This window comes from Eumetopias jubatus, unplaced genomic scaffold, assembly GCF_037043125.1.
Source record: "Eumetopias jubatus isolate StellerSeaLion01/CBP00866 unplaced genomic scaffold, mEumJub1_p1.0 scaffold_6, whole genome shotgun sequence".
Classification (NCBI taxonomy): domain Eukaryota; kingdom Metazoa; phylum Chordata; class Mammalia; order Carnivora; family Otariidae; genus Eumetopias; species Eumetopias jubatus.
In genome coordinates this window covers 136,442,340-136,468,657 of record NW_028274812.1, presented here as the reverse complement: position 1 = coordinate 136,468,657, position 26,318 = coordinate 136,442,340, and the positions used below count along the sequence as shown (strand labels likewise).

Genomic DNA, 26,318 nt, shown 5'->3' with positions numbered 1-26,318 from the left:
GGCTCCTTGGAGAAGCAGCTGGTTCCAGACCCGAGGAAGGGAAATGAGGATGAGCCTGGAGCAGTGACGGGCCCAGAAGCAAGGCCACAAAGAGGACAGGGACAGGGCAGAAAGGACAAAGAAGCCAGCACGCCGGGGCTCCACTGAGGAAACCTGGGACAATCTAAACATCAATACAGAGCAAGAAAGAGGCATCTGGCTGGCTCAGTCGGTAGGACATGCAACTCAATCTTGGAGTTGTGAGCCCCGTTTGGGGGGGTAGGCAGACTGTACTTAAAATTTAAAAAAAAATTTCAATGAAGATATATATAGATATATAGAGAGATACACACACACACACACACACACACACACACACACACACACACACGTGTGTATATTTTTTAACTGGCTCCACGCCCAGTGTGAAGCCCAAGGTGGGGCTCGAACCCAGAACCATGAGATCAAGACCTGAGCCAGTACCAAGACTCGGACACTTAACTGACTGAGCCACCCAGGTGCCCCAAAATAATATTTTTTTTAAAAAATGGATTATGACCCTTTGAATGAAATAAGAATTGAGCTCACACAGATTTTTTTTAAAATGAATAGTGTTTGATGAGAAATGGAGTATGGAGTTTCAAAGAACCTCCCAACAAAACACTTATAAAGTGCTATTCTGGCCAAAAATGCAAAACGTGAATCTAATGATGAGGAAACGCTCGACAACCCAAATGAAGGGCCATTCCACAAAACAAATGGCCTATAATCTTCAAGAGTCAAGATCACAAAAGACACAGAATGAGGTGGACATGCTCCAGAGTAAGACCATTAAAAATGCCCAACTAGGACCTGGATCCTCCCGCTCCAAACTGGATCCTCTCTCTAGGGCATCTGAAGCCAATCCAAGATGAGGGTTTGTAAGTGGTAGTGACGGATCATTGTCAATGTCCTAATTTGGGTCATTAAAGGAGAATGTCCTTAATTTTAAGAAAATACACACTAATGTGTTAAGGAATGATGGGGTACAAGGTGGAAATTCTCAAATAGTTGTTGAAAAACTTCTACCATACTGAAATCTTGCTGTAACTTATTTCATAAAACTATTTTTTTAAGTACAGAACCCTAAACCTCAAGCCCCACCCCCACCAAAATGACCAACAGCAAAGACCTTGACCTCCTGCTCACTTTCTGTCAACCAACCCCACCAGAGGAAAGCTCCACACTCATGGCTTTCTCTATTCTAACACTCCTCTGCACCTCCCATGGCCAACAGAGGCTCTCTGACAATCTTTTACATTCTTCATCAACAACCGTGATGAACTTAGTTCCTACAGTAGCCAGTTTCCCAAGACAGACCATGCAAATCCAAACTCAACCTTTATTGCAAAATTTTATCCTCGACTTTGCACTTGATTCCTCAGTCCTATTCACGTAAATGGACCACTATTTTCACCACTTATATACAGTTGACCCTTGAATAATATGGAGGTTACTTAGGGGTGATGGAATAATCCACTTGTAACTTATGACCCCCCAAAACTTAACTAGTAATAGCCGACTGTTGACCACAACACTTACCCATAACATAAACAGGTGATTAACACGTATTTTGTATGCCGCATGGATTAGATATTGTATTCTTAAAGTAAGCTAGAGAAATGAAAACGCTACTGAGAAAATTGTAAGGAAGAGAAAATACACACACCGCTGTATTTAATGAAAAACAAAACTAAAAAACCACCCTCGTAGAAGTGGGCCTGTGGTGTTCAAATCTGTGTTGTTCAAGGGTCAACTGTACTTGGAAAGTATTGCTTAAATTCTTCCCAAAGGAGTACAGTGAAAAGTGAGAACCTCACTCGAAGTGACTTCAGACAGACTTTACAAAACTTGAGCAAAGGAGACGATCGCCACTCACAATGCCCGGGGCGGGGGGGGGTCAAAAGACAAAGCACAGTGTTGGCAAAGCCCCTGTGTGGTGGTGATGGTGGGGTTCGGGAAGGGGGATCGGGAAAAGTCAGGCAGTAAAATTAAAGCTATAGCAATGATGATCTGTGAGACAGTGGGGAGAAGCCAAGAAAGGGGACTTAAGTGTCAAATGAGAATAGAAGGAGAAACAGGAAGACTCCAACACCCCCTTCCCCTCCATGGCACTGGTCACCTCAAACGTCCCCCAAACCAGGCTGGGAAATGGAAAGCCGTTTGCAGCATGGAGCACAGCTGCTAACTCTACTCCTGGGAACAGGGTCTTCCTCTCCACCTGGCGGGGAACGCAGTCTCACCTCGAAGGCAGAGAAAGGTAAGAAAGTCTTCTGTCTTGGGCTTCCTTTTAGAGAGGTCAGAGATTTGAGTAACTGGAGGGGGCAGCAATGGTTCCACTATCTTTACCGGAGTTGTGCTGGGACTGTTCGGCTGAGACTGCGCAAACTTCCTTTGTGCTTGCAGCCTGGGCCTGGAAAAGCAAAGGAAAATTAAAAATGAATTAGGCAGAGATCGGAGGACATAGATCTACGTGCGGCCATAAAGTCAGGACACGAGAGGAGAAAAAAAAAAAAAAAGACCCTAATTCAAGCAAACTCTTTCTAATTAAGGTTCTCTATCTCTCACGCTCTCATAAACCACAGGCCTGATGCAGAGGGCCATAAATTTGGTTAAAACGCTATGTTTTGTACACGGATATAAAATGGGTGCCCTGAGCGTGCGTGCACAAACCACGTGTGGGCCTGGGCATTGCCAACACCGCATGCGGCCTCTGAGGACGTGGGATTAATGAATGGCTTTTCTAGTTTTAAATTAAGTCCAGAGTAATGACAAAACATGCAAATCATCCTGCCACACGTATCCAGCATTGTACGCTTCAACGGGGTACTGTCATAAACACATACACGATTCCCTTCATTTGTGCCCTGACACCTGGCACCTGCCCCGGCCCCCACCTGCCTGCACGCTGCTGACCCTGTCCGCACACCCCCGGAGGAAGCAGTCTCCCCACCTCCAATCCCTTCTTGCCCCAATCCAGCCACACAAACTCATTACAAGAATGAAAGCTTATAATGCAGAATAATCCATTTCTCTAGTCCATCTGAAATACAAATTCTGGGCACCCTCTGCTTATAGGTGAAGTCCAAACTTGTCTGTCAGGGATTCGAAAACTGGCCTGAATATCTTACCTGTCGGGCTTCTTTCCCGACACAGTCCTACATACATATCGACCCCTCGTTTATCCACGGTGTCTACAAATCACAACACTTCTCTCCTTGGCTAGGCATCTTTCCTTTACAAAATCTTACATGCAAGACACTGCTTTCCATCCCTGGAATCCTGATGAGTCTTGGAGAGCCTTCTTTACTTCCTTCCGAACACTGTAGCTGTCAATTTTCCTGCTTCCATGTAAGAATACTACCTTATTTTTAGTTTATGTGTAACTAACGGACATTTATCACGAATGACCTCATATCAGCTCCTTCTTCACTGTAAACATCGCAATTCGCAAGGGGAGTGGTAGGCACCTCCGAGGGCAAGAACCTGCAGGGGTACCCTGAGACTGTCTAGCCAGCCCTGCTCATAAAGACACTCAACATACAGGATTTGAGGGCAGGGGGAGAAAAAAACAAAACCGAAGGAACCACAAGCAGCCCAACGGCACAGGGATGGGTCAGAATCTAAATCTGAATCAATCCCTGTGTGAAATTGAAAACTGCCCTCCCCCCGGAAAAACCGCTTTGAGTACTGAGTAATAAAAGAAAACCAGGGGGCGCCTGGGTGGCTCAGTCGGTTAAGTGACTGCCTTCAGCTCAGGTCATGATCCTGGAGTCTGGGGATCGAGTCCTGGGATCAAGTCCCATATCGGGCTCCCTGCTCGGCGGGGAGTCTGCTCCTCCCTCTGACCCTCCCCTCGCTCATGCTCGCTCTCTCTCACTCTCTCTCTCATTCTCTCTCAAATAAATAAAATAAAAAATCTTAAAAAAAAAACCCAGATAGATTACTAAAGCACAAATAAGTCTTCCTTTAACTATTGGAATTGCATAAAATAGTAATCATAGTATCTTAAATGGCTGATGACCACAATTCTTTCACACGTTAAATCAAACTAGTATAGCAAAATACACACACACACACCCCCTCTCAGTTTTCTACTAACAAACTAAAAAAACGTGAACCAACCCTTGTCCTGACCAGTCTCTACTCTTGCCTCTGTTCCCAAACCCACGAGAAACACCACCGTACAGATGACGTGCCCAGTACCAACAACATCTGCTCAAAAGGGAGACAGCACCCCCACTCCTGACTTACGGGGCAACCTCCGGTCCTTGAATTGTACAAACATTACGGCTAATCACAAGTGCTCGCGAACCCAGGAGTAACCACAGTGAAGCCACCACATTCGAAAGCTATCAGCAGAAAGCTGAACAACTTAAAGGAAAACTCCCAAATACTAAAACGGTAACAGAAGAGGACAACACCACTGTCCCCTTGTTACAGAGAATGAAGAGTTTTGTAACCAACTGACTGCCGCATATAAGACGAGACACACCAGAAGCGTGTGCAGGGGAAGCCACTAAGCTCGGGGGGGGGGGGGGGGGCCTCCAGGGAGAGATGCTTAAGGACCCGATGAAGGTGGGGGTGAGACTGAGCTAGCACGTGTGATTCTCAAACTGCGAGGAGGATCACAGTTGTGAGTTTGGTGATGTTCCCCCCCGACCCCACTTTACAGTTTCTATCAGTTGCAAATGGGAACCTTTATAATAGGACTAAACTGGGGGGGGGGGGGGGGTATGAAAAAAAGGACCAGCTAAGCAACGCAATGCCACCATCGGGGTGGACGGGCCCCACAGAACTACCTGGCTCTTCCAGCGTGAAAATAAAACGTCCCTTCCCTGTGAAAATAAAAACCCTGGTCATCGGATTCCAGCTGAAAAGTTAATCTTTTTAAATCGGGAATCGTAGGAACGCGTACATCTTCATCTGAACAGACCCAACACGCTGAGCATTCAAGAAACTGGACAGAAACACTGCCAGCCACTGAGCGGGCTGATGCTTAGGGCTTTTTTTTTTTTTTTTTTAAAGTCAGCAACAACAAATGCCACACATCATGAGCCCAAACCGGAAGTCCGACACGCAAACACCGACGAGGCACGAACGACCGGTCGGGACGCAGGAAGGTACTCCACACATTCGGGACCCGAAAGATAAACTGCTCCCACCATTGTTCACCTTTTGCCTGATGACTTGCTCGGTGAGACCATGAAAAATAAAGCCATTAACAGATTAAAAAATGGCAGGCAAATAAATTACCCCTTAGAGGACTAAGCCAAGCTCCCAAGTGATTATTTGTGAGACCCAGATGAAAGCAGAGATTGAGCCATGAGACAAACCAGTATCTTTTTTTTTTTAAACGGCAGCCAGAAGACTCTTTATTTTGCACGAAGTGCAGGTCTGTGGTTTGGCTTCTCATCCTGCAGAGTCCTGGGAGGATTACAGAGGTGTTGGCTGGGCTTTGCTGGCCCCACACAACAGAAGAGTTTGGATGACACAACTTAGAGGCCACATCTATGGGGGTAAGCACTCTTGGCACGCTCGGCTGTGCAGGTAATGTTTGAGGTGACTCATTCCAGAATGCTGGATACAAGGAAATGAGTGCATGTTATTTTCAATCAGTAAAGAAGGGGTAGTTGGGGGGTTCCCAGACATGCTAAAGAACCAGAATATCTGCACTTGGAGAGGCCTGGGGAGGAAAGGTGCTCTGTGGAGCTGAGGGGCAGGCCACACAGGACACCTACCAAAGGCTGAAGAGGGAGATGGAGGGCCAGTCTCCGGCAGCATCAAGCAGGTGTACCCACCTCCTGAGGCATTTACTTCACCCACCCCCTTCTATTGGCTGACATTTCGCCCAGAACCACATGCACCGCCCTATCCATTCCTTAGAGTGAAGATGCCTGAAAAGGACAACACCATTTGGACAAAGACGGTTCCGAATCATCATGGGGGTGGAGAGAGTATAGGGTCCCTGGGGTCAAGCGGAAAACACTATGTGGGGTCTTGAGGGATAGCCAGATGGCCCTTCACTGCCCACCGGTGGTCCACAGAAACACCAGCATATAGAAAGCACAGAGGCCTTGTGTTCCTCATCCAAACCACAGAAGGGATCAGAGCATGATGCAGTCTCATGTTTGTTTTATTAACTGATCAAGGAAGGAGTTTCCCCTTACAGAAGGCTTCATTCTAGAATGCTAGGTACATCCTTAGGTCAAGAAAACCCAATTAAAGCAAACTTCCCAGCCAGCCAGCCAAGTTACACAGATCAGACCAACTGAAACCAGCAGAGGAAGACATGAATAAATGTATTTATAGATGAATAAATATATGGAGGGTTCCATTTTATTTACCGTGTGCTACAATCAAGAGTTGGGGGCTATGGGGGTGAGGGAAGAGAAGTAGTCTCGGGTCAAATCACACCATCACTGCCCGTCCATGGTGTGTGGGTGGGTGTGTGTGTGTGTGTGTGTGTGTGTGTGCGCGCGCGCGTGTGCATGCACGCCAAGTAAAAGACTAAAAAATTCAAACAGCAAGCTCAGAGAATATAGATACAGGCTGCTATTTGTTTGGTGTTCAAGACAAATGTTAAAAGCTAAAGGCTTTCATTTTTTTTTTGAAGGATCTTGCCAAGATCGCCCTCACTACACAGATCAACCAACTGAGCGGGGGAGACCTGCCTAAGGCCACACGCAGCTTGGGTGCAGGACAAACAAGACCAAAAAGCAAATGCTGGTTGCTCGGGTCAGAGTTTTCTCAGTCACATCATGCTGCGTCCATGTGGGACGCCTTGTCACAGGCAAGGCCATCTGGTGTGCCTTCTCTCAAGAAGCTCCCAGGTCTGGGAGTCCCAGGCCAATTCACTCATTAAAAAAAAAAAAAAACAAAAAACCCAACTCAGCCCTGGTGGGGTGAATCCCATTTAAGCTAAAGTGTCCCAAAACGGAGGAAAGAAAATGTGTTGGGAGGAAAGAAAATGTGTTGAGATGAACGTCAACTCACTGATCTAATCTCTTGAGTGTCATTCTATGTAGAAATAGATGCCCTAAAACAGAGGCAAATATCCTAAGGGATCTTGCTTACTTGAGACTGCGCTCTCCATGTGGAATGCTCTTCCCCTTTCTCTTGCCATGGCTGGCTTCTTTACAGAAGACACGCCCTCCATCAATGCAGGGAGGGCACGGCAGGAATGCGGCACTGCTGTACCCCAGATAAACATGCACCATCCACTCCTGAGGAATCACACAGTTAAACACACCCATGTTTTCGGAGCGGAGGGGCAGACTGAATGCTATCCAGAGGTGCCGGGGAGAGCTGGGTGGCCCTCAAAGAGACCCAATAGGAACGGGAGAGGGAGAGGCATGTGGTTCTGCCCCAGGGAAACTGACCAGCCATCCCTCTCTAAGTCTACCCAAAGGTCAACCGGGATCCGGTGTCACTGTGGATCCATTTCATAGGAATCTACAAAGCACCTGCCCAAACGGTCCCCTTTCTACCATGTCCATGGTCATCACTTAGTTAAGAATTCACCGAGCCATGTGCCTACCAGCAGCACTGTCCAAGAGAAGCCAAGTGATGGCTTCTCGACCACCATGATACACAAGAGGCCATCCCACCACAAGGCATGATGCCCTTGTGGTCCATGTGTCACAATGCCCCTGGGCCACAACCCGCCAGACCCAGGAGGACGGTCCTGCCGCAGGCCCATGCACGCGGGACAGGCACACGGAGACGGTGCATGCTGCGGGGTCATGCTGCGGGAGCTCCCATGGGGAGGCTCCATCCTCCCCCTTCTCCCTTCCACTCCCTGAGCTGCACACAAAGGCTGCCATCATCTTTCTCCGGAGCCTTCTCACATTTGGGGTTTAGCTGGCATGGCCAATAGCCAAAAGAATGTTTTGCTCGATCACTTAAAATTTTACCCAAATAAATCTTCAAGTATGTTTCATGTTTAGGTTAAAAAAAAAAAAAGGTACAGTACCTTTATAGGAACAAACACACCACAAGTAACACTGGTATTATTTTGAAAGTTAACAAACTGCAAGACACCTGTAAAGAAACACCACTGATGAGCCACCTAAGTTCTATGCAGAGTATTTTGTTTTGTAGGAAGCCTCCCTGTGCCCCACCCTCCGCTGTCCTCTGATCACGCACAAGGACACCGCCTGCCCCATGAGAAGACTCACAGGGGGGTGGCCGTGGTATTCCTGGGTTCCGTGGGCCTTATCTACAGGACCGAGTTACCCAGCCGGGTGCCATCTGTGCACTCCATCTCTAGGGTAGCCCCAAACATGGCACGACAGCAATCTCTAGGTTAATTACATTCCAGTTCTGTCCGGGATTTCTGAGAGTTTACAAACCCAAGGAGGACACAGTGCAGGAGCAAGGGACACCGGGGGATTTAAAGAAACGCCCAGCTGGCCCCCTGTGGAGGGGCGTGTCTGCCAAAACACCGTTTTATTAACTCAATTTTCCAATATTAACGTCAGCTGGTAAAATCCAATTACTTAGATTACATCTCAATTCTAAACAAAGAGCAAGGAATGGGTGGGAGTGGAGGGCAGATTCAAAAAAAAAAAGGACACATCGTGTCTGGCAAACGCAAAGTGACCAGCATGGCTGTGCTCTTTGTGCCGGGGTGGGAGCGGGGTCTGAAGCTTTGCCAACTTGCTGAAAGGCCTATTCAAAAAAAAAAAAAAAAAAATTCCTGCGTTTCCATCCCCAAAATAATTACCCACTCTATTCTACCCCCAGACACACACACTACAAACCTGGCAGTGACTCAAAGAAATCAGGACTGTATGTGTGCGCGCGTGTGCATGTGTGTGATGGAGATTGTGGGGGGTCGAGCAGGGGATAGCCCCTGCCCAGGGCAAGCTGCCCACCAAATTCAAATGCAAGTGCAGTTGTGGGCAAACCACACAGGATGGTTGTCAACATCCTGTAGAGTAGAGAGAAAATAAACATATCCTCAAGTGAACCAGGAGGCTAGCAGAGACCGACTCATCCCCAACTGTATGTAACAAGAAGCCCTACCAATGGACGACCCCCTTCTATGCTCACCTCCCACCCTGCTCCAAGCTGCCCACCAGGGTTTGCTTTACCAGCGTGTGAGGACATCTCAGGACAGGAAAGGGAAGTCAGGGGAGAGGCGCACTACTACGGAGAACGCCTGCCTTATGGGGTTTCTGGAGCTCCTGCCATACTGGTTTTCATAGGTCTCATTCCTTGCTTGAACTCATAAACTGATGGAAGAGGCTATGGATGCTCAAAACCACAGGATGGGAAATATCCACAGCATTTGTCTTCATAAAGTTACATAGGCAGCTATTTAGAATCAAGTTTGCTGCCAACCAGATGTACCTAAAGGAACTGCTGTCCCCGAATCCCCCAAGAAGGAATGCTCAAGTCTGGCTTGGTCAGGGTGGTACAAAGGAAGGAACAGGGGTCCCAAAACCCGGGGTTTAGTTCTACAGAGTTGCTCTAGGGCAGGTTGGCCTTCTATTTCGGAGGGGCTGCGACAGCACACTACAGAAAGGAAAATAATACTGAGGCCCCGTCTAGCTCCATCTTGTCTGACCCCATCTATAAAACGTGAATACGGTAATTCCTACACTAAATTCCCCTTAGATCTGTGACTTCCTAATTCCACATGAGAAATACCAGACTTTCTGCCTGTGCTCAGTGGGAAGTCAGAACCTCAATCTTCCAGATGCCTGCTGGGGCTACGCCCAAGATTCTGAGCACCAAGTTTCCAACCACAGGTTGTCCTGCCCATCAGCCAATGGGGTAACTTCTCGATTCTGAGATAAATATCCTGCCTGGCACTTCAGAAGGTGCAAATAGAAGAGTTAAAATATATACACTTGTATTTTTTTATATATTTTTTAAAGATTTTATTTATTTATTTGAGAGAGAGAGACAGAGAGAGAGAGGGCACATGAGAGGAGGGCGGGTCAGAGGGAGAAGCAGACTCCCTGCCGAGCAGGGAGCCCGATGTGGGACTCGATCCCGGGACTCCAGGATCATGACCTGAGCCGAAGGCAGTCGCTTAACCAACTGAGCCACCCAGGCGCCCTAAACGGCACAATTCCAGGAGTCGTTCCACAATTCTTTTTTAAGATCCTACATTCTGCTTAAGATTCCGTCTTTCCAACTACGAATAAATCCCTCATTTAGGGCAACACACCAACTTCCTTCAGAACCCAAAAACACCCTGAGAAATACCAACATGACGCAAATATGTGTGTTTATCAGCTCTACCCATCAAAACACCGGACGCCCAAGGAGAAGGCAAGCCCAAACCCAAATATCACCCAACTGCTCGCACACACCACACTCCCTCAGAACACAGACACTGGAAAGCAGATAGAAGAAAGAAAGGTGTGGGGGTGCCTGAGTAGGGTCACCTTAGCTTAGCTAAGCATCTGACCCTTGACCTCAGCTTATGTCTTGATCTCAGGGTCCTGAGTTCAAGCCCTGCACTGGGCACCATGCTGGGCGTGGAGCCTACTTAAAAAAGGGGGGGGGGACCTTTGCATTTTTTTACTCAGAGGAAAGGACTAGGGAAGAGGAAGGAGAGTATCAAAATTTAATAATAGCACCCAATACCAGTAAGCCAATGTAGCAAGCACAGCATCTTCCTAAGAAAAAGATTAGTTGGGCACATAAATCTCAGGTGGATGGGGACAGCCCAGCCCAGAAAAAATGGTATGCAGAGTAACATGCAGTAAAGCTTTTGATTCAATTAATTAAAAATTACGCAATTATGCTTTTAAAAAAAAATCTTCCGCAGCACCCTAAAATGTCAAAGAACCAAGGACAGCCTGGAAATCATGACTCTGTCATGATCAAGGAAATATTTGACACTGACTTCTTTTGTGAGCTAGAAAGCAACCATGTCAAATTTGAGAGGGATCATCATTAATCAACAATTAAAGCGGCAACAAAGCCCTTTTGTTCTGTCAGTCACAAATGTCACACGTGTTGTGGTTTACCACCTATGGAAAACTGCCTGTTTTTGCCACGCCAGGCACCAGAACCCTCTTTTTATCAGCGGGGGGGACCCCAGCCTCAACCGCAGGATCCAAGAGCTGCAAACGCTCTTTCTCTACAGAGACAGTTTTGTGGCAATCCTGAGCAAAAACTCTATCTTACAGCAGAAGAAAGGTTAAGAGTCCTAGGATACCACATGCAAGTTAGGAATCCAGCCAGGACCTGGGCAAAGAAATTCCTAATACATACTGTAGTTACAAGGTGTAAACAAATTATCTAAAGTCCATTCAGTTTTAAAAGCCTCAAAGAGCCAGTTAAAATGTTAATCTGCCTTTCCACTCTGTCTGGAGGTGGCGTTGCCAATTTTGTTGTTTTTTTTTTTTTTTAACATTTCAAAAAAAACCCAGGCATTTTCTCAATGTTACTCGATACCCAGTTGCAGGCGGCCAGAAATCTCCCTTGAATCCTGGCGAAGGTGATGGCTGGGGAGGGACGTGAATCACTCAATGGGGCAAGAATCAGGTCTAACCTCCTCCCTTCCTTCGAGGAAAAAAAGAAAAAATATGAAGAAATGACATCTTAGAATGCTTCACGGCTCATTCATTAAAAAACAAAATCGGGTGGAATCCTCTAAACGGTATAACCAGAGTCAATCCCATAGGAACTCCCCACCAGAAACACGCTCGAGGGGGTCGCGTGGTGGGGGGAGGCTCTCGACACACCAAAGCACAAAGGCAGTGATCAGAACTAGTCCCAGAATGATCCAGAGCAGGCTTCGGCTTCTCCCGTCCTCTGCTTCTCAGATAGTAAGTCAGTTGACGGAGATCTGCTTTATTGAATGGGTGACAGAGAAGGGAGCCTGTACGATTTCCCCAGCCACTGGAAATTCCATGAAGTAGCCAACAAGCACCAAAAGATGGCAACAGCGAGTCTTCAGACGAGAAGCAGGGCTTCTGATTTTTGCCGATTTAGGACAAGCCCTGGCATTAACCAATTTTTAGGACCTGTGCTAATGACGCCGGCTAAGAAACCAGCCGCTGGGTAAGAAAAGCAGCAGCATGAACACTTCATCCCAACTCAGTTACAACTCAAGGTCCTTGCCTGCTTGGAAAATATACGGAAACTCACAATCCAGCATTTTATTTAGGTCCTAAAAATATGCAGGGGCTAAAATAAAATCCTCAGGACCGGCTTCAGAAACACGCGCCTCCCCCCAAAAGTGATTCTTACCACCAAGAAAAGATAAAGCAACACTAAAGTAATGCAATATGGTCCGAATGTTTCCTTCACGAGGGAGCCCAAAATGTGAAGTCTGTTCTGTAGTAAAAGGATTCGCGACACTTCACACACTCACTCTTCTTGAACGTTTAAAGATTTTATTTATTTATTTTACACAGAGACAGAGAGAGAGCGCGCGCACAAGCAGGGGGAGTGGCAGGCAAAGGCAGAGGGAGAAGCAGGCTCCCCACTGAGCAGAGAGCCCGATGCGAGACTCGATCCCAGGACCCTGGAATTATGACCTGAGCCGAAGGCAGACGTTTAGCTGACTGAGCCCCCCAGGCGTACCTTTTTTTTTTTTTTAAGGGTTTTATTTATTTGCATGAGAGAGAGTCTTCTTGAACATTCATGAAAGAGGTCTAGGCTCTTATGACAATTGCCTAAAGATGAGAAACCATGATCATAATTAAAGAATCTGCTAGTGGCTAATGAATATAAGAACAGCGAGCATCCTCCCTTCTACTGTGTGTGCTTCGTGATCTGGAGTAATGGCACTTAATTCTTACACTGGAAAACGGGAGCTCCCGTGGAGTCCCAGACTCAGCCACTCCTCTCAAGCTCCTTGGCACTTCTGCACCAGCTGCCATGATGAATCTAGGAGACATGTCAGCAGCACGGAAATTTACATAAAAAACAAGGAAAGCGTGTCAATCCAAAGAAGGCAAAAGACTGTTGACAGATGAACGGATAAAGAAGATATGGTGTATATATGGACTGGAATATTATTTAGCTATTAAAAAAATGGAATCTTGCCATTTGCAACAACATGGGTGGAGCCAGAGAGTATAATGCTAAGTGAAATAAGTCAGAGAAAGACAAAATACAATACGATTTCACTCATATATGGAATTTAAGAAACAAAATAAATGATCGTGGGGGGGGAGAGGCAAACCAAGAAACAGACTCTTTTTATATTAAAGATTTATTTGAGAGAGTACATGAGTGAGCACAAGCATGGGGGGAGGGGCAAAGAGAGAATCTCAAGCAGACTCCTTGCTGAGCAAGGAGCCCGACCCTGATACCACGACCTGAGCCAAAATCAAGAGCCAGCCACTCAACCAACTAAGCCACCTGGGCACCCAAGAAACAGACTCTTAACTCTAGAGAACAAACTGGTAGTTACCAGGGGGCAGGTGGGTGGGGGAATGGGTGAAATAGGTGAAGGGTTGATTAAGGAGGGCATTTGTGATGAGCACCAGGGGATGTAGGGAAGTGCTGAATCCCTAAATCGTACACCTGAAACATACGACACTGTGTTAACTACACTGGAATTCTGAAAAATTCAAAAATTAAAAAAACAACACACACACACACACAAAGAAGGCAAAAGGGAGTCAAAGGCAAGAAAATTAGGAAAATCACCTTCCTAACAATGCCTAGAATATCCTCCAAGCAATGCTGAATCTCTACCCATATTCAAGGCTGCGCAGGGTAACTGTACGTCAGGCTGGGAAGCAGAAACATCTTTCCAAATGTTATCTGCTGACTCAAACCAAACCAAGTGATCTCTTAAGCCAGAAAAGTAAAGGGGAATGAGGGAGGAAGAGGTGCACTCATCACATCTTACAACTGAACTCACGATATTCGATCTCATTACATTTTTAATAACCATCCATGACCTCAGGTAAGGTAGTGCTCTCCAGTATAAAAGGCCTCCCAGTTCCTCCCCATCAGCCACCTGGCAGGCCCAGTCCGCTTTTGCAGGTATGAACCACGGGGCCTTTACCTGATGCCATGAATGCACTAAGTGGAAAGAGTCCACTGCAAATGACTAGCAGAGAATGAACATACATGCCCACCGTAACTGTGGGTGGCTAAAATGAATCCTCAGAAGGGTCTGGTGAGGAGGTATTCTGACTGGACCTAACTTACAGCACAACAGACGTTTCTCCAAGAGAGGAATGTCATTTTGACCACAGGGGAGCTTGTCGAATATGTTTATCTCACTTACAGCCATTTAACCAACAAAACCCCTGCTGTTACTAAGATGAGTGACTTCTATCTCCTTATATCTGTATTTGCCAGGATACTACAGAAATCGCTCAGTGGACTTTTCCAGGATCTGAGCAAAGCCTGCAAGTAGGAACTCCAGAAGGTGAGACAGGGAGTAAAGAGAAATCCAAACAAGCCCTTCCCCCGCCCCACCCCAATGCTGTAGCCCACAGACTAGCAAGGCTTCCCTCTGAGTAGCTCAGCTCCCTGACAATTTCCGACCCCCATTTAGTTGTAGGAAACAAACGGAAGTCCAATCTCTTAGAGAACACAAGATAAACACCCGAGCCGCAAGCACCACTTTGGCAACCCCGAAGGCTGGAAGACTTCCTGTTCAATTAAGCCCTTCATTAATCCCGAAGGCTTGAGCCCATTTTCCTGGTCTACAAACAGGAAGTGATCACGCCTCCAGATCTGTGTCCTTTCCACAAAGGAGGCCACAGCCACAGACGGGGCCCTCGGCTTCAATACTGCCTGGTTCCACTCATTTTCCCCATAGGGCAGGACCAAAGAGAGGGCAGGAGGACCAAGAGCAGAGAAAAGAACTCGGTGAGAATCCAAAGCTCTGCGTGATCCTAACAGAAAGTGAAAACAAAGGCGGGGAATAAATGCAGGAGAAGGGGAGCAATCTCACAACTGAAGCAAAACTCCAATAACAAGGACGTTCTCAACGTTTATGAGCCAGAAGATTAAATAAAAGTGACCAACCTCCAAAATCTGATTTTTTTTTTTAACCCACAGTCTCAAACCCAGCTCCCACAATAAGATTAACTTTTGTGATGGGTCCCTATTCCACCGCCCAACCAAAACCAGAACCAGCTATCTCAGTGGAGTGGGCGAAGCACTCTGTCAAAGGAACATTCTTCAGGGTTCTTTCCAAGCGATGCTGCACCTGCCCCACAAGGCAAGCCCCCTAGGAAGGCAAAGGGGAGAGCCCAAGGGGCACTGTCAGGAAGGGAGGGGGGCAGGTAGGAGGTGGTGGGAGAGTGGGGGGAAACAGTCACATCTTCCCAAACAAAACAATGGTATAGGCTTGGAGTCCCGGAAATCAAAAACCTCCTGCTCGCCTCTGCAATCCACTGATGCACGCCGGGAAGGAGAAGCCTAAGTGCTCGGTTCCTCGCAGCCGGCTTCGGCAAAACACTACGCCAGCCACTGGGCAAATCAGAATCGTGTTCGTAAAGATGTGGGTGAGGGCCAGGGGGGTGCAGAACCACTCACGTAATAATGAGTCTCCTCAATTCCACCCGCCTAAACATGCCCTACAGTCTTCCTTTGATCAAAGACGCATCCATCTTTAACCGTGTCAATACGCTGGCGAACACCACCACCCCCAGCCATCATCACCCCACCCCCGCTGCCCCAGGCCATCAGTCAGTCCCGGGAAGCACGGCTGGGGCTTCACCTCCAGCAAGTTGTCACTGAGCCTGGTCGGAGCACGGTTCCGAGCACGGTTCCCGCTGGACACTTAGGGCTTCCTGCCCCCGCCCAACTCCCACGCATGCAAAGTCCCCTCGGAGAGCAGCGTGACCCGCACACCCAGGACGGGCCCGAAGCCCGGGGCCCTGACCGGTTCACCTAAGAGCAGGCGCGCACTTGCCCAGCGTTGTCTTTCATCTGTTCCCATCCAAGTTCACCTCTGTTTGGCATATTTTACACAATTCCAGGCACCCCACATGTCACCTAGTACTCTTGGGAATGGACATTTCATTGCAGATGTGGGGTACGGTAGTCTAACTTCATGGGGTTTTGTGTGTATGTGTGTGTAAATAACTATTTTCTTTTTTGCCATACCACTTTAAAAACCGAGCCCGTGATACAATCAGTGCTGCAAACAGTAACAGGGTGCATCACGGAGACCGCCAGGGCCACCAGGCAAGTCAGACCTTCTCGCTCTCGGCTGCCACGGTCTCTCAGTTCCAGGATTATAAAGACAGCAGCTAACTCGAGCTAGGAATCACAAAACGGAACCCGACTCCATAGCAAAACTGATCAGCAGTGAAACTAAATGAGCTCAGAAAGCTCAGATTATCCCTGCTCTGCTCGTCCAGTTTCCGCTTGGAGAAAGGAGAGGAAAGGGGCAAGCCCATAATGAACGAGGCCAAGGGAGGAGACCCCCCGCCACACAGTGTGGACACAAGTGCACGAGCATCTGAGAGCGGAACGGAGGCGAAGGGAGATTCCACGGTGTGATGGAGCTGGACAGCAAGGAATGCACAAATAAAGGCGACAAACGCCGCCTTCCGGCTCCGAACATGAAGACTTCAGTTTCTCGAAGTGCAGGCTCCTCTACCCACAGCAGAACCATATAAAACACGGCCTATGCTCGGCCAGGGAGCCGGCTGGGACCCGGCACTTTGCCACTCCCTGCCAGACCCTGCAACAGCTTCCCTCTGAGACAGAAATAGGTTTGGGAATGCACTCACTCACCACAAAAGAACTTTCCAGGAAGAAAGGTACAATTTATTCCTTCCTGGCCTCCTCCAAGCAAACAACAGACAAAGACAATCCCACACCCCTGGGCTTCCATGCTGATTAGCTCAACAATAAAACCATAAAAGCTGGAGAAGAAGGTTGTGGCTCCCTGGGGGGCCTGGGGCTGCTGGGCTGGACAGGTCATTCTAGAGCTCCCCAGTCCCCAACCTTAAAGCTAGGCCTGAGGAAGAAAGCACCACACGCCAGGTGAGGGAGGCCCATCCTCCAGAGTCCTGTTCTCCCATGAGCTGAACTCCTTTCAAGCAAATGTGAAAACACAGAATATAAACCTCAGACAGGAAAAACTGACGTTGAGAAAAAGAGCTAAGAGCTGGCCAGGCCATGGAGGTAAGAACCCTGTGAGCCGGGTGGTGGGAACCTACATTGGTGCGGCCCCTGTGGGAACAAGAGCTTCCTCAAAACATGAAAACGAGAACTGCCAGACCATCCAGCAATCCCCCTTCAGCCATATATCCGAAGCAATGGAAACACCAGCGCAAAAACACACGTGCAATCCTGGGTTCACTGCAGCATTATTCACGAGAGCCGAGCCACGGAAATCAGCTCCAAGGCCACGGAGGGGTGACTGCATCAAGAAAACATGGTACACAGAATACACAGTGGAATATTATTCGGCCATAAAGACGGAAGAAATCCTGCCAGGTAGGACGTGGGTAATTCTTGAGGGCATTATGTTAAGTCTAAGTCACAGAGAAACAGTGGCCTCACTTATATGTAGAAATCGAAGAAAACCCAAAATTCTAGAAACAGGGTAGGATGGTGGTTGTGTGTGTGTGTGTGTGTGAGAGAGAGAGAGAGAGAGGGAGTGTGGACAAGGTATAAACTTGCAGTTGATGAATAAGTTCTGGGGTTATAAGGTACAGCATGGAGACTACAGCTGATACTGTACTGTATACTTAAAAGGCACGGAGTGTAAATCTTAAAATCATTCACACATACACACTCCACATACACAGGGAACTATGTGAGGTGTTGGGTGTGTTAGCTAGCCTTATTATGGCAATCATTTCACCATATGTATGTACACCAAATCATCAGGTCACACACCTTTTTACACGATGTTATAGGTCACTAAAGCTAAAGCCGTGGGGACACACACACACAGGAATGTAACTCAACACACACACACACACACACACACACACACACACACACGAATGTAACCCAACATCATCCAGGAAATCTAAAACTAGCCAGAATTAAAGATTCTACTCGGTGGTAACTAAAAGCATTTGCTAATAAAACAAATGCAGGGGGCGCCTGGGTGGCTCAGTCGGTTAAGCATAGGACTCTCGACTTCAGCTTAGGTCATGATCCCCGGGTCATGAGATTGAGCCCCACGTCAGGCTTTGTGCTGGGCATGGAGTCAGCTTGGAATTCGCTCTCCCTCTCCCTCTGCAACCCCCCTCCCTGCTCTCTAAAGTAAGTGATCTTTTAAAAATATACAACAAAAAACAAATCCAGATCTTTTTATGAAGTAAGAAGTAAATATTTCATGAATTAAGACCTACCACAAGAATTCAAAGAAATGGGGCGCCTGGGTGGCTCAGTCAGTTGAGTGTGTGCCTTCCGCTCAGGTCATGATCCCAGGGTCCTGGGATTGAGTCCTGTATCGGGCTCCCTGCTCAGTAGGGAGTCTGCTTCTCCCTCTGCCTCTGCCCCCAGCTCATGCTCTCTCTCCCCCTCCCTCTCCCTCAAATAAATAAATAAAATCAAGGAAGGGAAGGAAGGAAAGAAGAAAAGAAACGTCCCAACGCAGGAAGACTCCTTCTAGGTCCTAGAACAGAAAGACAGCTGAAAAATCCCATTCCACTGCTGAGCATCTTCTTATCCCTCCCCTTCCCCACCAGACAGGAGGGAAACAGTGGCTCAAAAAAGCTATTTGGTGACTGGAGCAGCATTAAGCTACTGCTGAATACTATTCCAGAACACACAATGACATTCTATCAAAATACCGCCATTAACAGTCCATGGAATGCACACAATGGAATTTTGAGTCACTTGGATAAATGAATGGGTTGGTTTCCTGTCATGGGACACCCTGCCGGGGGAGGGGTTAGCAACTGTTGCCATGGCAATGGTAAACCAATACATTCCCATCCACTCCTGACAGCGGTTCAAATAAACAAGATGAGAGCTGACCCTATTTGCCCTTGCAAGAATTTTGTGAAAATCTCTCTCTCCCCGGCATCTCCTTAAGGGAACAGGCTCTCTCCCAATCTCTGTGCAACACTCTCTGGGAGGTACCACCACCCTTCAAAAACCCCATAGGCTAAAAATCCCACAAATTCCTTTTTAAAAGATAAGCCACTAAGAAAATGTTGATCAGTACATAGACCTGCCCTTCACAGCAAACACGACTAGAGGCATGAATTCTATGTGCCGAGGGACAGCTAAAATGTTATTTAGTGTCCTCTCTCCTTCTCTTGGTCTAAAACGCAACTTGATTTGTAAAACACGGAAGCTGTTAGGCACACAGAGAAAGGTGGAGACAGAATTATGGAGGTGTGTGTTTTATGGATAGATTCCCCCGCTGGGTATAAATTAAATTAAATCTGGTGCAAGGTGAACTGTGTGAAGTCAGGGAAGGAATGAGAGGTGCATTAGCACATACACAGGTACACATTGTCACCTCCATTCCACCTCTACCCCCCTCTCCCGCAAGCAAACGCATGCACACCCCGGAAAGGACGATGAGAAAAGACTCTCAGGCCTGGAAGAATCCTAAAACCAGGGACGTGATGGATATTTCATTGTCTGGCTGTCAGCCCGAATGCCATCCGTGAATACGGAGTACAAAGAGAAGAAGAAACGACTTGCACGTAGCATTGTTTGCACATTTTCTTCCCTATGGCCCAGAAATAGTGGACAACATCCCAGACCTATACTGTGCCAATGGTGTGGGTGCGGCTGTTGAGTGCATCTACATGGCCAAAGGGAGCATCACCTACTGAACCTACAGGGAGCTGAGAATCATCTCATAGAGAGGAAATTCAAGCCAGATTATGACACTCCCTTGCCAAGATAATCGAAGATTAAATCACATTGTCTGCTTTGAGGAGTTGTCTGCAGCAGGAAAATCCTTTTGCTCAGATGGCATGTGTTTAGGTCGGCAGTACACACACAAGCAATGATCTAAAGTGAAATTATACCAGAGAAAGGAGGTGGGGGGTGGGGAGGAGGCACGCAGCCAGTGCCTAGCCTATAAATAATTTCAAATAAACCGCAAGGGAAGGAAAGACATTATTACTCGTGTGTTTCTGCACAAGGCAGATGAACAAGCAGGAAGGAAACATTTGGGGACAAAAAAAGAAAAAGGTCTCAATAAGGCATGGTCTCCAGTAGGCACGAGAAGATCTACTAAGACCTAAAAACTGTTATCTATGAAGGAAGGAGGGAAGGAGGGAGGGAGGGAGGGAGAGAAGGAAGGAAGGAAGGAAGGAAGGAAGGAAGGAAGGCAGGAAGGCAGGAAGGCAGGCAGGCAGGCAGAAATACTTGAATTCATACCACACTTCACTCACTGGTGTGAGCAAAGGTTTATACAAAGAACCCAGAACCAAAGACGACAAAATGATCACAGAGGGGCGCCTGGCTGGCTCAGTCAGTAGCGCGGGACTCTTGGATCTCAGGGTCTGAGTTCTGGCCCCACAGTGGGCACAGAGCCTACTTTAAAAATAAATAAATAAAAAATGAGGGGCACCTGGGTGGCTCAGTCGTTAAGTGTCTGCCTTCCGCTCGGTTCATGATCCCAGGGTCCTGGGATCAAGCCCCGCATTGGGCTCCCTGCTCGGCGGGAAGCCTGCTTCTCCCTCTCCCACTCCCCCTGCTTGTGTTCCCTCTCTCGCTGTGTCTCTCTCTGTCAAATAAATAAATCTTAAAAAAAAAATCAGATCATACACCAAAGCCGGGGGGGTGGGAGGGATCCACTGATTTCATTTACATTATTACCTGGAGGAGTCACAGAAACTATCAAGTAGAAGTAAGAGAATGTTCCGGTGAGAGCAAGCATTGGGGTGGAAGAGCTACATCTCCGTGATCTACTTGATCAAGGCTAACTGGTCCCCAAGAATTCGTAACCTCAGGGATATTCACTGTCCGTTACCCAGCGACTACGCACAGAATGGAGAGGTCGATTTGCGGACAGACAGTAATACACCAGCTGCTTTGAATCATATGTAGCATTCGGTCCTTAGCGCAGGTACCCAAGTGCGACCCTCCCACCCGCAGGATCAGAATCACTTGGAAATCTAGTAGAAATGCAAATTCTTGGGCTGAAGCCCAACTTCAGACCCACTGAATCAGAAACTCCGGGGTGGGACCCAGGAAGCTGCATTTTAGCAAGTACACCAGATGGTTCTCGTACGTGCTGAGGCTGGAGAACCACTGGCTTAGAGGGGCCTCTATCACTGTTGCCATCTATCAGACAATGGAACCGAGGCTCAGACTTGAAGTAGCTCTCAAGAGCATACATGCAAAGCAAAAATCTACCTTATTCCAGAGCCTGTGCTTGCTGTTTTATATACACCACATTCTAGGGGCCTTCCGTTCCTAGTACTGGCCATGAAGGCTGGTTTAATTGGTGAGGCACTGCCAAGGATCACCTTTATATTTTAAGTTAAGAAGAGCAGACTCGGTCCGAAGTGATTTTAATTCTGGATTTGTCCCCTTGTTTTTGGATAAGTTCTACATTCTAAAGAAGCACCATAAAAGGGACTGTATTATCAGTGCTGTAGGTTCCAGTTTGCTTAGCAAACTTATATGGGCACTGCTCAGCAGGGCCAGCCCACTTACCTAAGCCAAGCATGCCTGGGAACAGACTCCCTATTGGTTCTATCCCATAAGAGAAGTGGGTCCATTCCCACTGGCATACCTTTGGTGCTGTTACTTTAAGGGCATTTCAACAAAAGCAGTTTCAATGTTCCCAGATGAAGTTAACACACTGGCGATCCACCCTCTTTAGAAAACTCCACCATGTCACCATCCAAACTGACATCTGTTAAGTATATTCATTTCATGAAGTTGCTTCTTTGAAAGAGGAAATGATACTGACGGTCTTAAATCTTTCCTTGTATACTGAATTTTTTTTTTCAAGTATGAATTTTAAAGCACCTATCTGGGCAAATGTAGGAGACTGGTAAAAGATGAACCTTTGTGACTAAAAACCAGAAAGGGCCGATGTTTGTCCTCAATCAGAAAAGTCTGTCCTGCTCAGGTGAGACTTAAGCCAAAAGATCTGAAGAACATGGAAATGCACTTGTTTACACCCAAGGCAGCTGGCAGTAGGGGGAGCAACCCAAAAGGTGGGGGGAGCAAGCCTTGCCCTTCTGGACCTCCCAGCAAGCAGGTCTCAGGCAGAAAGGGAAGGCTGTACCTGACACACACATCTAGAAAGTCTCTTGTTTATTCCAGCCTCACTCAAGGAGACTGGAGTAGAGGAGGGATGGGAGCATAGAAGACATGAGAAATGATGGCAAAGGCGGCTCAAATCCCCACAAAGGGGAAGAACCAACGACAAGCTCCAGAAAAGGTCAAGTGCGGGTCCACAGTCCACAGTCCACGATGGCACTTGCCAATTAACCATAAGCAGATTACAGCCCCGCATTGTACCCATAGCCTGCAGGCTGCCACAGCGAAGGCAAACATATTTTTGGGGGGCAGAGTAACAGGCTGAACAAATGTGTAACTTACATTCCAGAGAACGAAGGACTCTGAGAAAAATATATACATTTAAAAACTGCAGGAATCCCATCCTGTAGGAGTCCCAAACTGACAGAATCTGAAAATTTTTCTTAAAGAATGTAAGTTAATGAATATATCAAATATATGAAATCACCAAATAACCACTGCCCCCCCCCCGCCAAAAAAAAAAAAAAAAAGTTGGGCTGAATCATGCTCATGGCTACTTGGAAATATCCTTAACTCATTCTCCCTCCAAGTCTGCAAGGAGCTAAGGCAGGTTCCGGCCTGGAGAGAATGCTCCGCTAGCCCTACCATCCCTAGATAAGCAGCTACTGGCTAAAGCGGCCTTCCCTCGAGCTGATAACCAACAACCACTACATGGATTTATATCTTACTCCATCAGAGCTAATGCGAGCTTTGTGTATTTTAATTATAGATTCAGAGAACAATTTCCTTGATTCAGTAAAGCACCTGGCCTACTACATGGTTATACACTCAAAAGAACAGTACTCCATACGAAACAAGCACCATCTCAAACAGCCTCCATTCATTTTGCAGTAGGTCTGAAACCAAATAGGAACATCGGGACAAAAAACTCATTTTAATAAGACCTGGCTTTTGTTTTCCTTTTTAATGTTTTCATTCTTTCCTTGTATATATAGTAGACAACAGCAAGTAAGATTCATGTTAATTCAACATAATTGACGCTTTCTGTCAAGCTGTCCCATGTGCTATCTGAAGTTTAAATTTTCTTCAAATGCTGAACTCTGAGAACACAAAAAAGCTAGGTCTTCTACCTCTGGGGAAAAGCAAAATCTGTGAGTATGAGATAACAGGAGAAAATGCCAGACAGGTATATCATCGTCATTACTGAGAATATTTATTGTCACGGAATTAGATGATCAGGCTGAATATTTAAAAATTTTTAAAGAGACCAGAAAACTGTAGTCAACCTTAGGTTGGCACCACCGGAAGAACCACAGGACTTTCGGGCAAGAAGGCATTTTTTCCCTTCTCTTGGCAGCAAGGATTAATCATGGTGGATGGAAATTCAGTGACCTTACACTGTATTAGTTTGCCCCCGGAACCTGCTATGGAATGAGAAACTTCCTTATATCCTAAACCCATTTTTGGTCCCAGGGAGCATTTACAGAACCAAAGAGCGCTAAGAAGGATGGAGAAACGGGGAGGGGGAGGAGAGACAATAAAATTACATTGCTACCAAAAAAAGTTTGTTCTTTCCTAACCCTTTAAAGCAAAACAAATAGCTATGGGCAATACTTCAAAAGCACACAACACACAGACACCTAACCTTCCAATATGATAAAGTGGAGGTGAGCGATCTGGACGATTCTAAAGAGGAAAACACGCTTCTCCAATGTAACGGACTCCTCCAGGAAGATTTCCTTTCCTGACACTTTATTTGGCTACTTGTAAAACTGGTTTACATTGACAAAAACACACATATATCTATCGCATACTAGATACCCTGCCAGTCGTCGGGGATACAAAGATGGACGAAGACGATCCCACTGGAGGGAGCTGAGGGCCAAACCCTTTTTAAAGCCTGAAGGACAAGTGAGCAGGACTAGACAGCGAGATCACCGGATTCCTTCCCCACACTGATGACGCTGACTCTACAGCCATTCTCTGCAACAGTCTAAGCTAAGGGGACAGATCTATCAAGGTATTTTTAGGAGGATTACAGTCTTTAAAAGATTCCATCTTGTGCAAATCAAAGCTATGGAGCCTAAAGCAAAAGAGAAAATATTCTTGCCTGATATTTACCTTATTCCAAGCACACAGGGTGGTGGGGGGTGGGGGCAGCAGAGCAGACCCACTTCTGATTAGGATCCCTTCTTTACATTTCTAATAGCAGAACTGGACCCAAATCTCTAATCTAACAAGTCATTCAGACTGCTGTCTTGCCTCCTTAAGCCTGTACTTGAGAATCTCTCCCGCCAACCCTCCACGCCTGGGCCCAGCTCTAAAAATGAAAGGCGGGGGGGTGAGAGGGAGGGGGCAGAAGTGCCTGGTCCTCCAGGCAGAGTACTCTCTTCCCACCCAAGTGGCAACAATGTATGCGGCTTTTGAGTTCCGAAAGCAGCCAAGGGGGGGTAGTGACGTCAAGGAACATTCTGCATAAAAAGCCAGGTCTAAGCACCTGTGCATAAGCACAAGTGAACCACAAGGGACCCTAATGGCTGTCACCCCCTTCACAGGCAAGGTATCTTCAAACCTCACAAACCGAGGCTAGTGCCCTGCAGGTGAGCCCTCTGGAACCATGTCTGTGCATTCCCTCCCTCTCTCAATTTCATCGAGGAAGACTCCCGAACTGTATTTCCAGGAGGGTCAGCTACTGCTTTGACGACCGGGGACGGGCTTACACTGTCTCTTGGGGGTGCGGGAGGGAAGGTGGGCAGAAGCACGCAGCACGGACGTTCGAGTCTGTTCGCGTTCATATTTAAGAGACTGAGAAGAGCCGGGATGCAGGAAGAAGGCGAGAGCCAGGTCCCCGGTTTCCGTGGCAACCACCAGCATGCCCGCCCAGAATTGGCATGGGAGGTGGAAGTGAGATCCCTGCAATCAGATCTCCGAGGTGATGGAAAAAGGAAATGGTCACAGCAGTCGTGAAACTGCCTCAGGTGAGCCTCAGGTGAAGTTCACAAAAGCCACTTTCCTGAAACAAGTAAACGTGGCGAAAAGCCTGCGTGCTCACCGGGAACCACAGGCAAATTCCGGGGGGCAGCTGCCCACTCCCACAAGGGTCTAAAAATTTGCCCTCAGCAACGCCCGCAGAACAACCTGTAACCCCGCAAAAGAGGCCACATCTGCGCCCCGTGCCTCCTGCGCCGTCCTTCCCGCCAAGACCTGTCACACGGGCCTTGGAGAGGAGTGGGGCGCAGGTCTACGCAGAAGAACCGAGCATCTGTAAAGACCTCTCCAGACAGAATCCCACACCTGGCAGGAACAGTAACTTAAGAGGAGCCCGGGTCCACCGGGGAAAAGCTTCATATGCGATTCCAGAAAAAGAAGCATGAGCGGTAAACGTAAGCTGTAAATGAGAAAGACACACCTCTCCCTGCTTGAGACCCTACACAGTCCACCATCGAACTACCACCCCCACCCCAAATCACCCAGGCCAGATGCATGGTGCTTTGACACACAATTAAAAAATGGAAATTCCACACCGACTTCGAAGCTCGAGACACGACGGAGCCAAGGTAAATGTATACTAAAAGCTTTCTGATCAAAACCAGAAAACAGTACACCTTTCAACTAGTACAGAGCGCCTCCTCCACCCCGTCCCCACACACACAACACTCGCTTTTAATTAGCCAAGGACCGCTTCTGTTTAAGTCAACTCTGGTATTTAAAAAAAAGAAAGAAAAGAAAAATCAAGCTCGGGGTCTGTCTTTCATTTACTAAGGTGAAGACAGGGAGTCTGTCCCCTCCTAGAATCGAAGGACACTAATGCTATCGTTCAACAAGCAGATTCAGTGCCTGTAAACACATCTTGGCTGAGACGGACTTGGGGACTAAACGGTAAAGCTAAAACCAAATGCTAAAAGCATACCAGGCTCCTACCCAGGGCTGAGCTAGGTTACTTTATTTAATGCTAAGAGCCTCCTGGGTTGCTGGTTATTGTTAGCCTGGCCTAGCTGGTGCGTCCACCCAAGCCAGCACGGCTCCCAGCGCACAGCTCGGTCTCCACAGGCCCCTTGTTGGTGGGACATTTCTGTGCCCAGGGAGGGGTGGGGACGGGGTGTGGGATGTGCCCTGCTCGCACAACAGGCAACTTCTTAAATCAACTACAAGAACACTAGATCAAGACTAAGGCTTCTTCTACAAGATAGAAATAACAA

The 26,318-nt window shown here is 47.3% G+C and overlaps 1 protein-coding gene across 5 annotated transcripts in view; it reads right to left on the bottom strand.

Moving 5' to 3' along the window:
* JARID2 (jumonji and AT-rich interaction domain containing 2) overlaps positions 1-26,318 on the bottom strand; it is a 248,870-nt gene that overhangs the window by 62,282 nt on the left and 160,270 nt on the right. For all 5 annotated transcript variants that reach the window (XM_028107343.2, XM_028107346.2, XM_028107345.2 and 2 more), the window contains one exon: positions 2,262-2,431. In XM_028107343.2, coding sequence (XP_027963144.1) covers positions 2,262-2,431 — 170 coding nt within the window. The remainder of the gene's footprint in view (positions 1-2,261; positions 2,432-26,318) is intronic.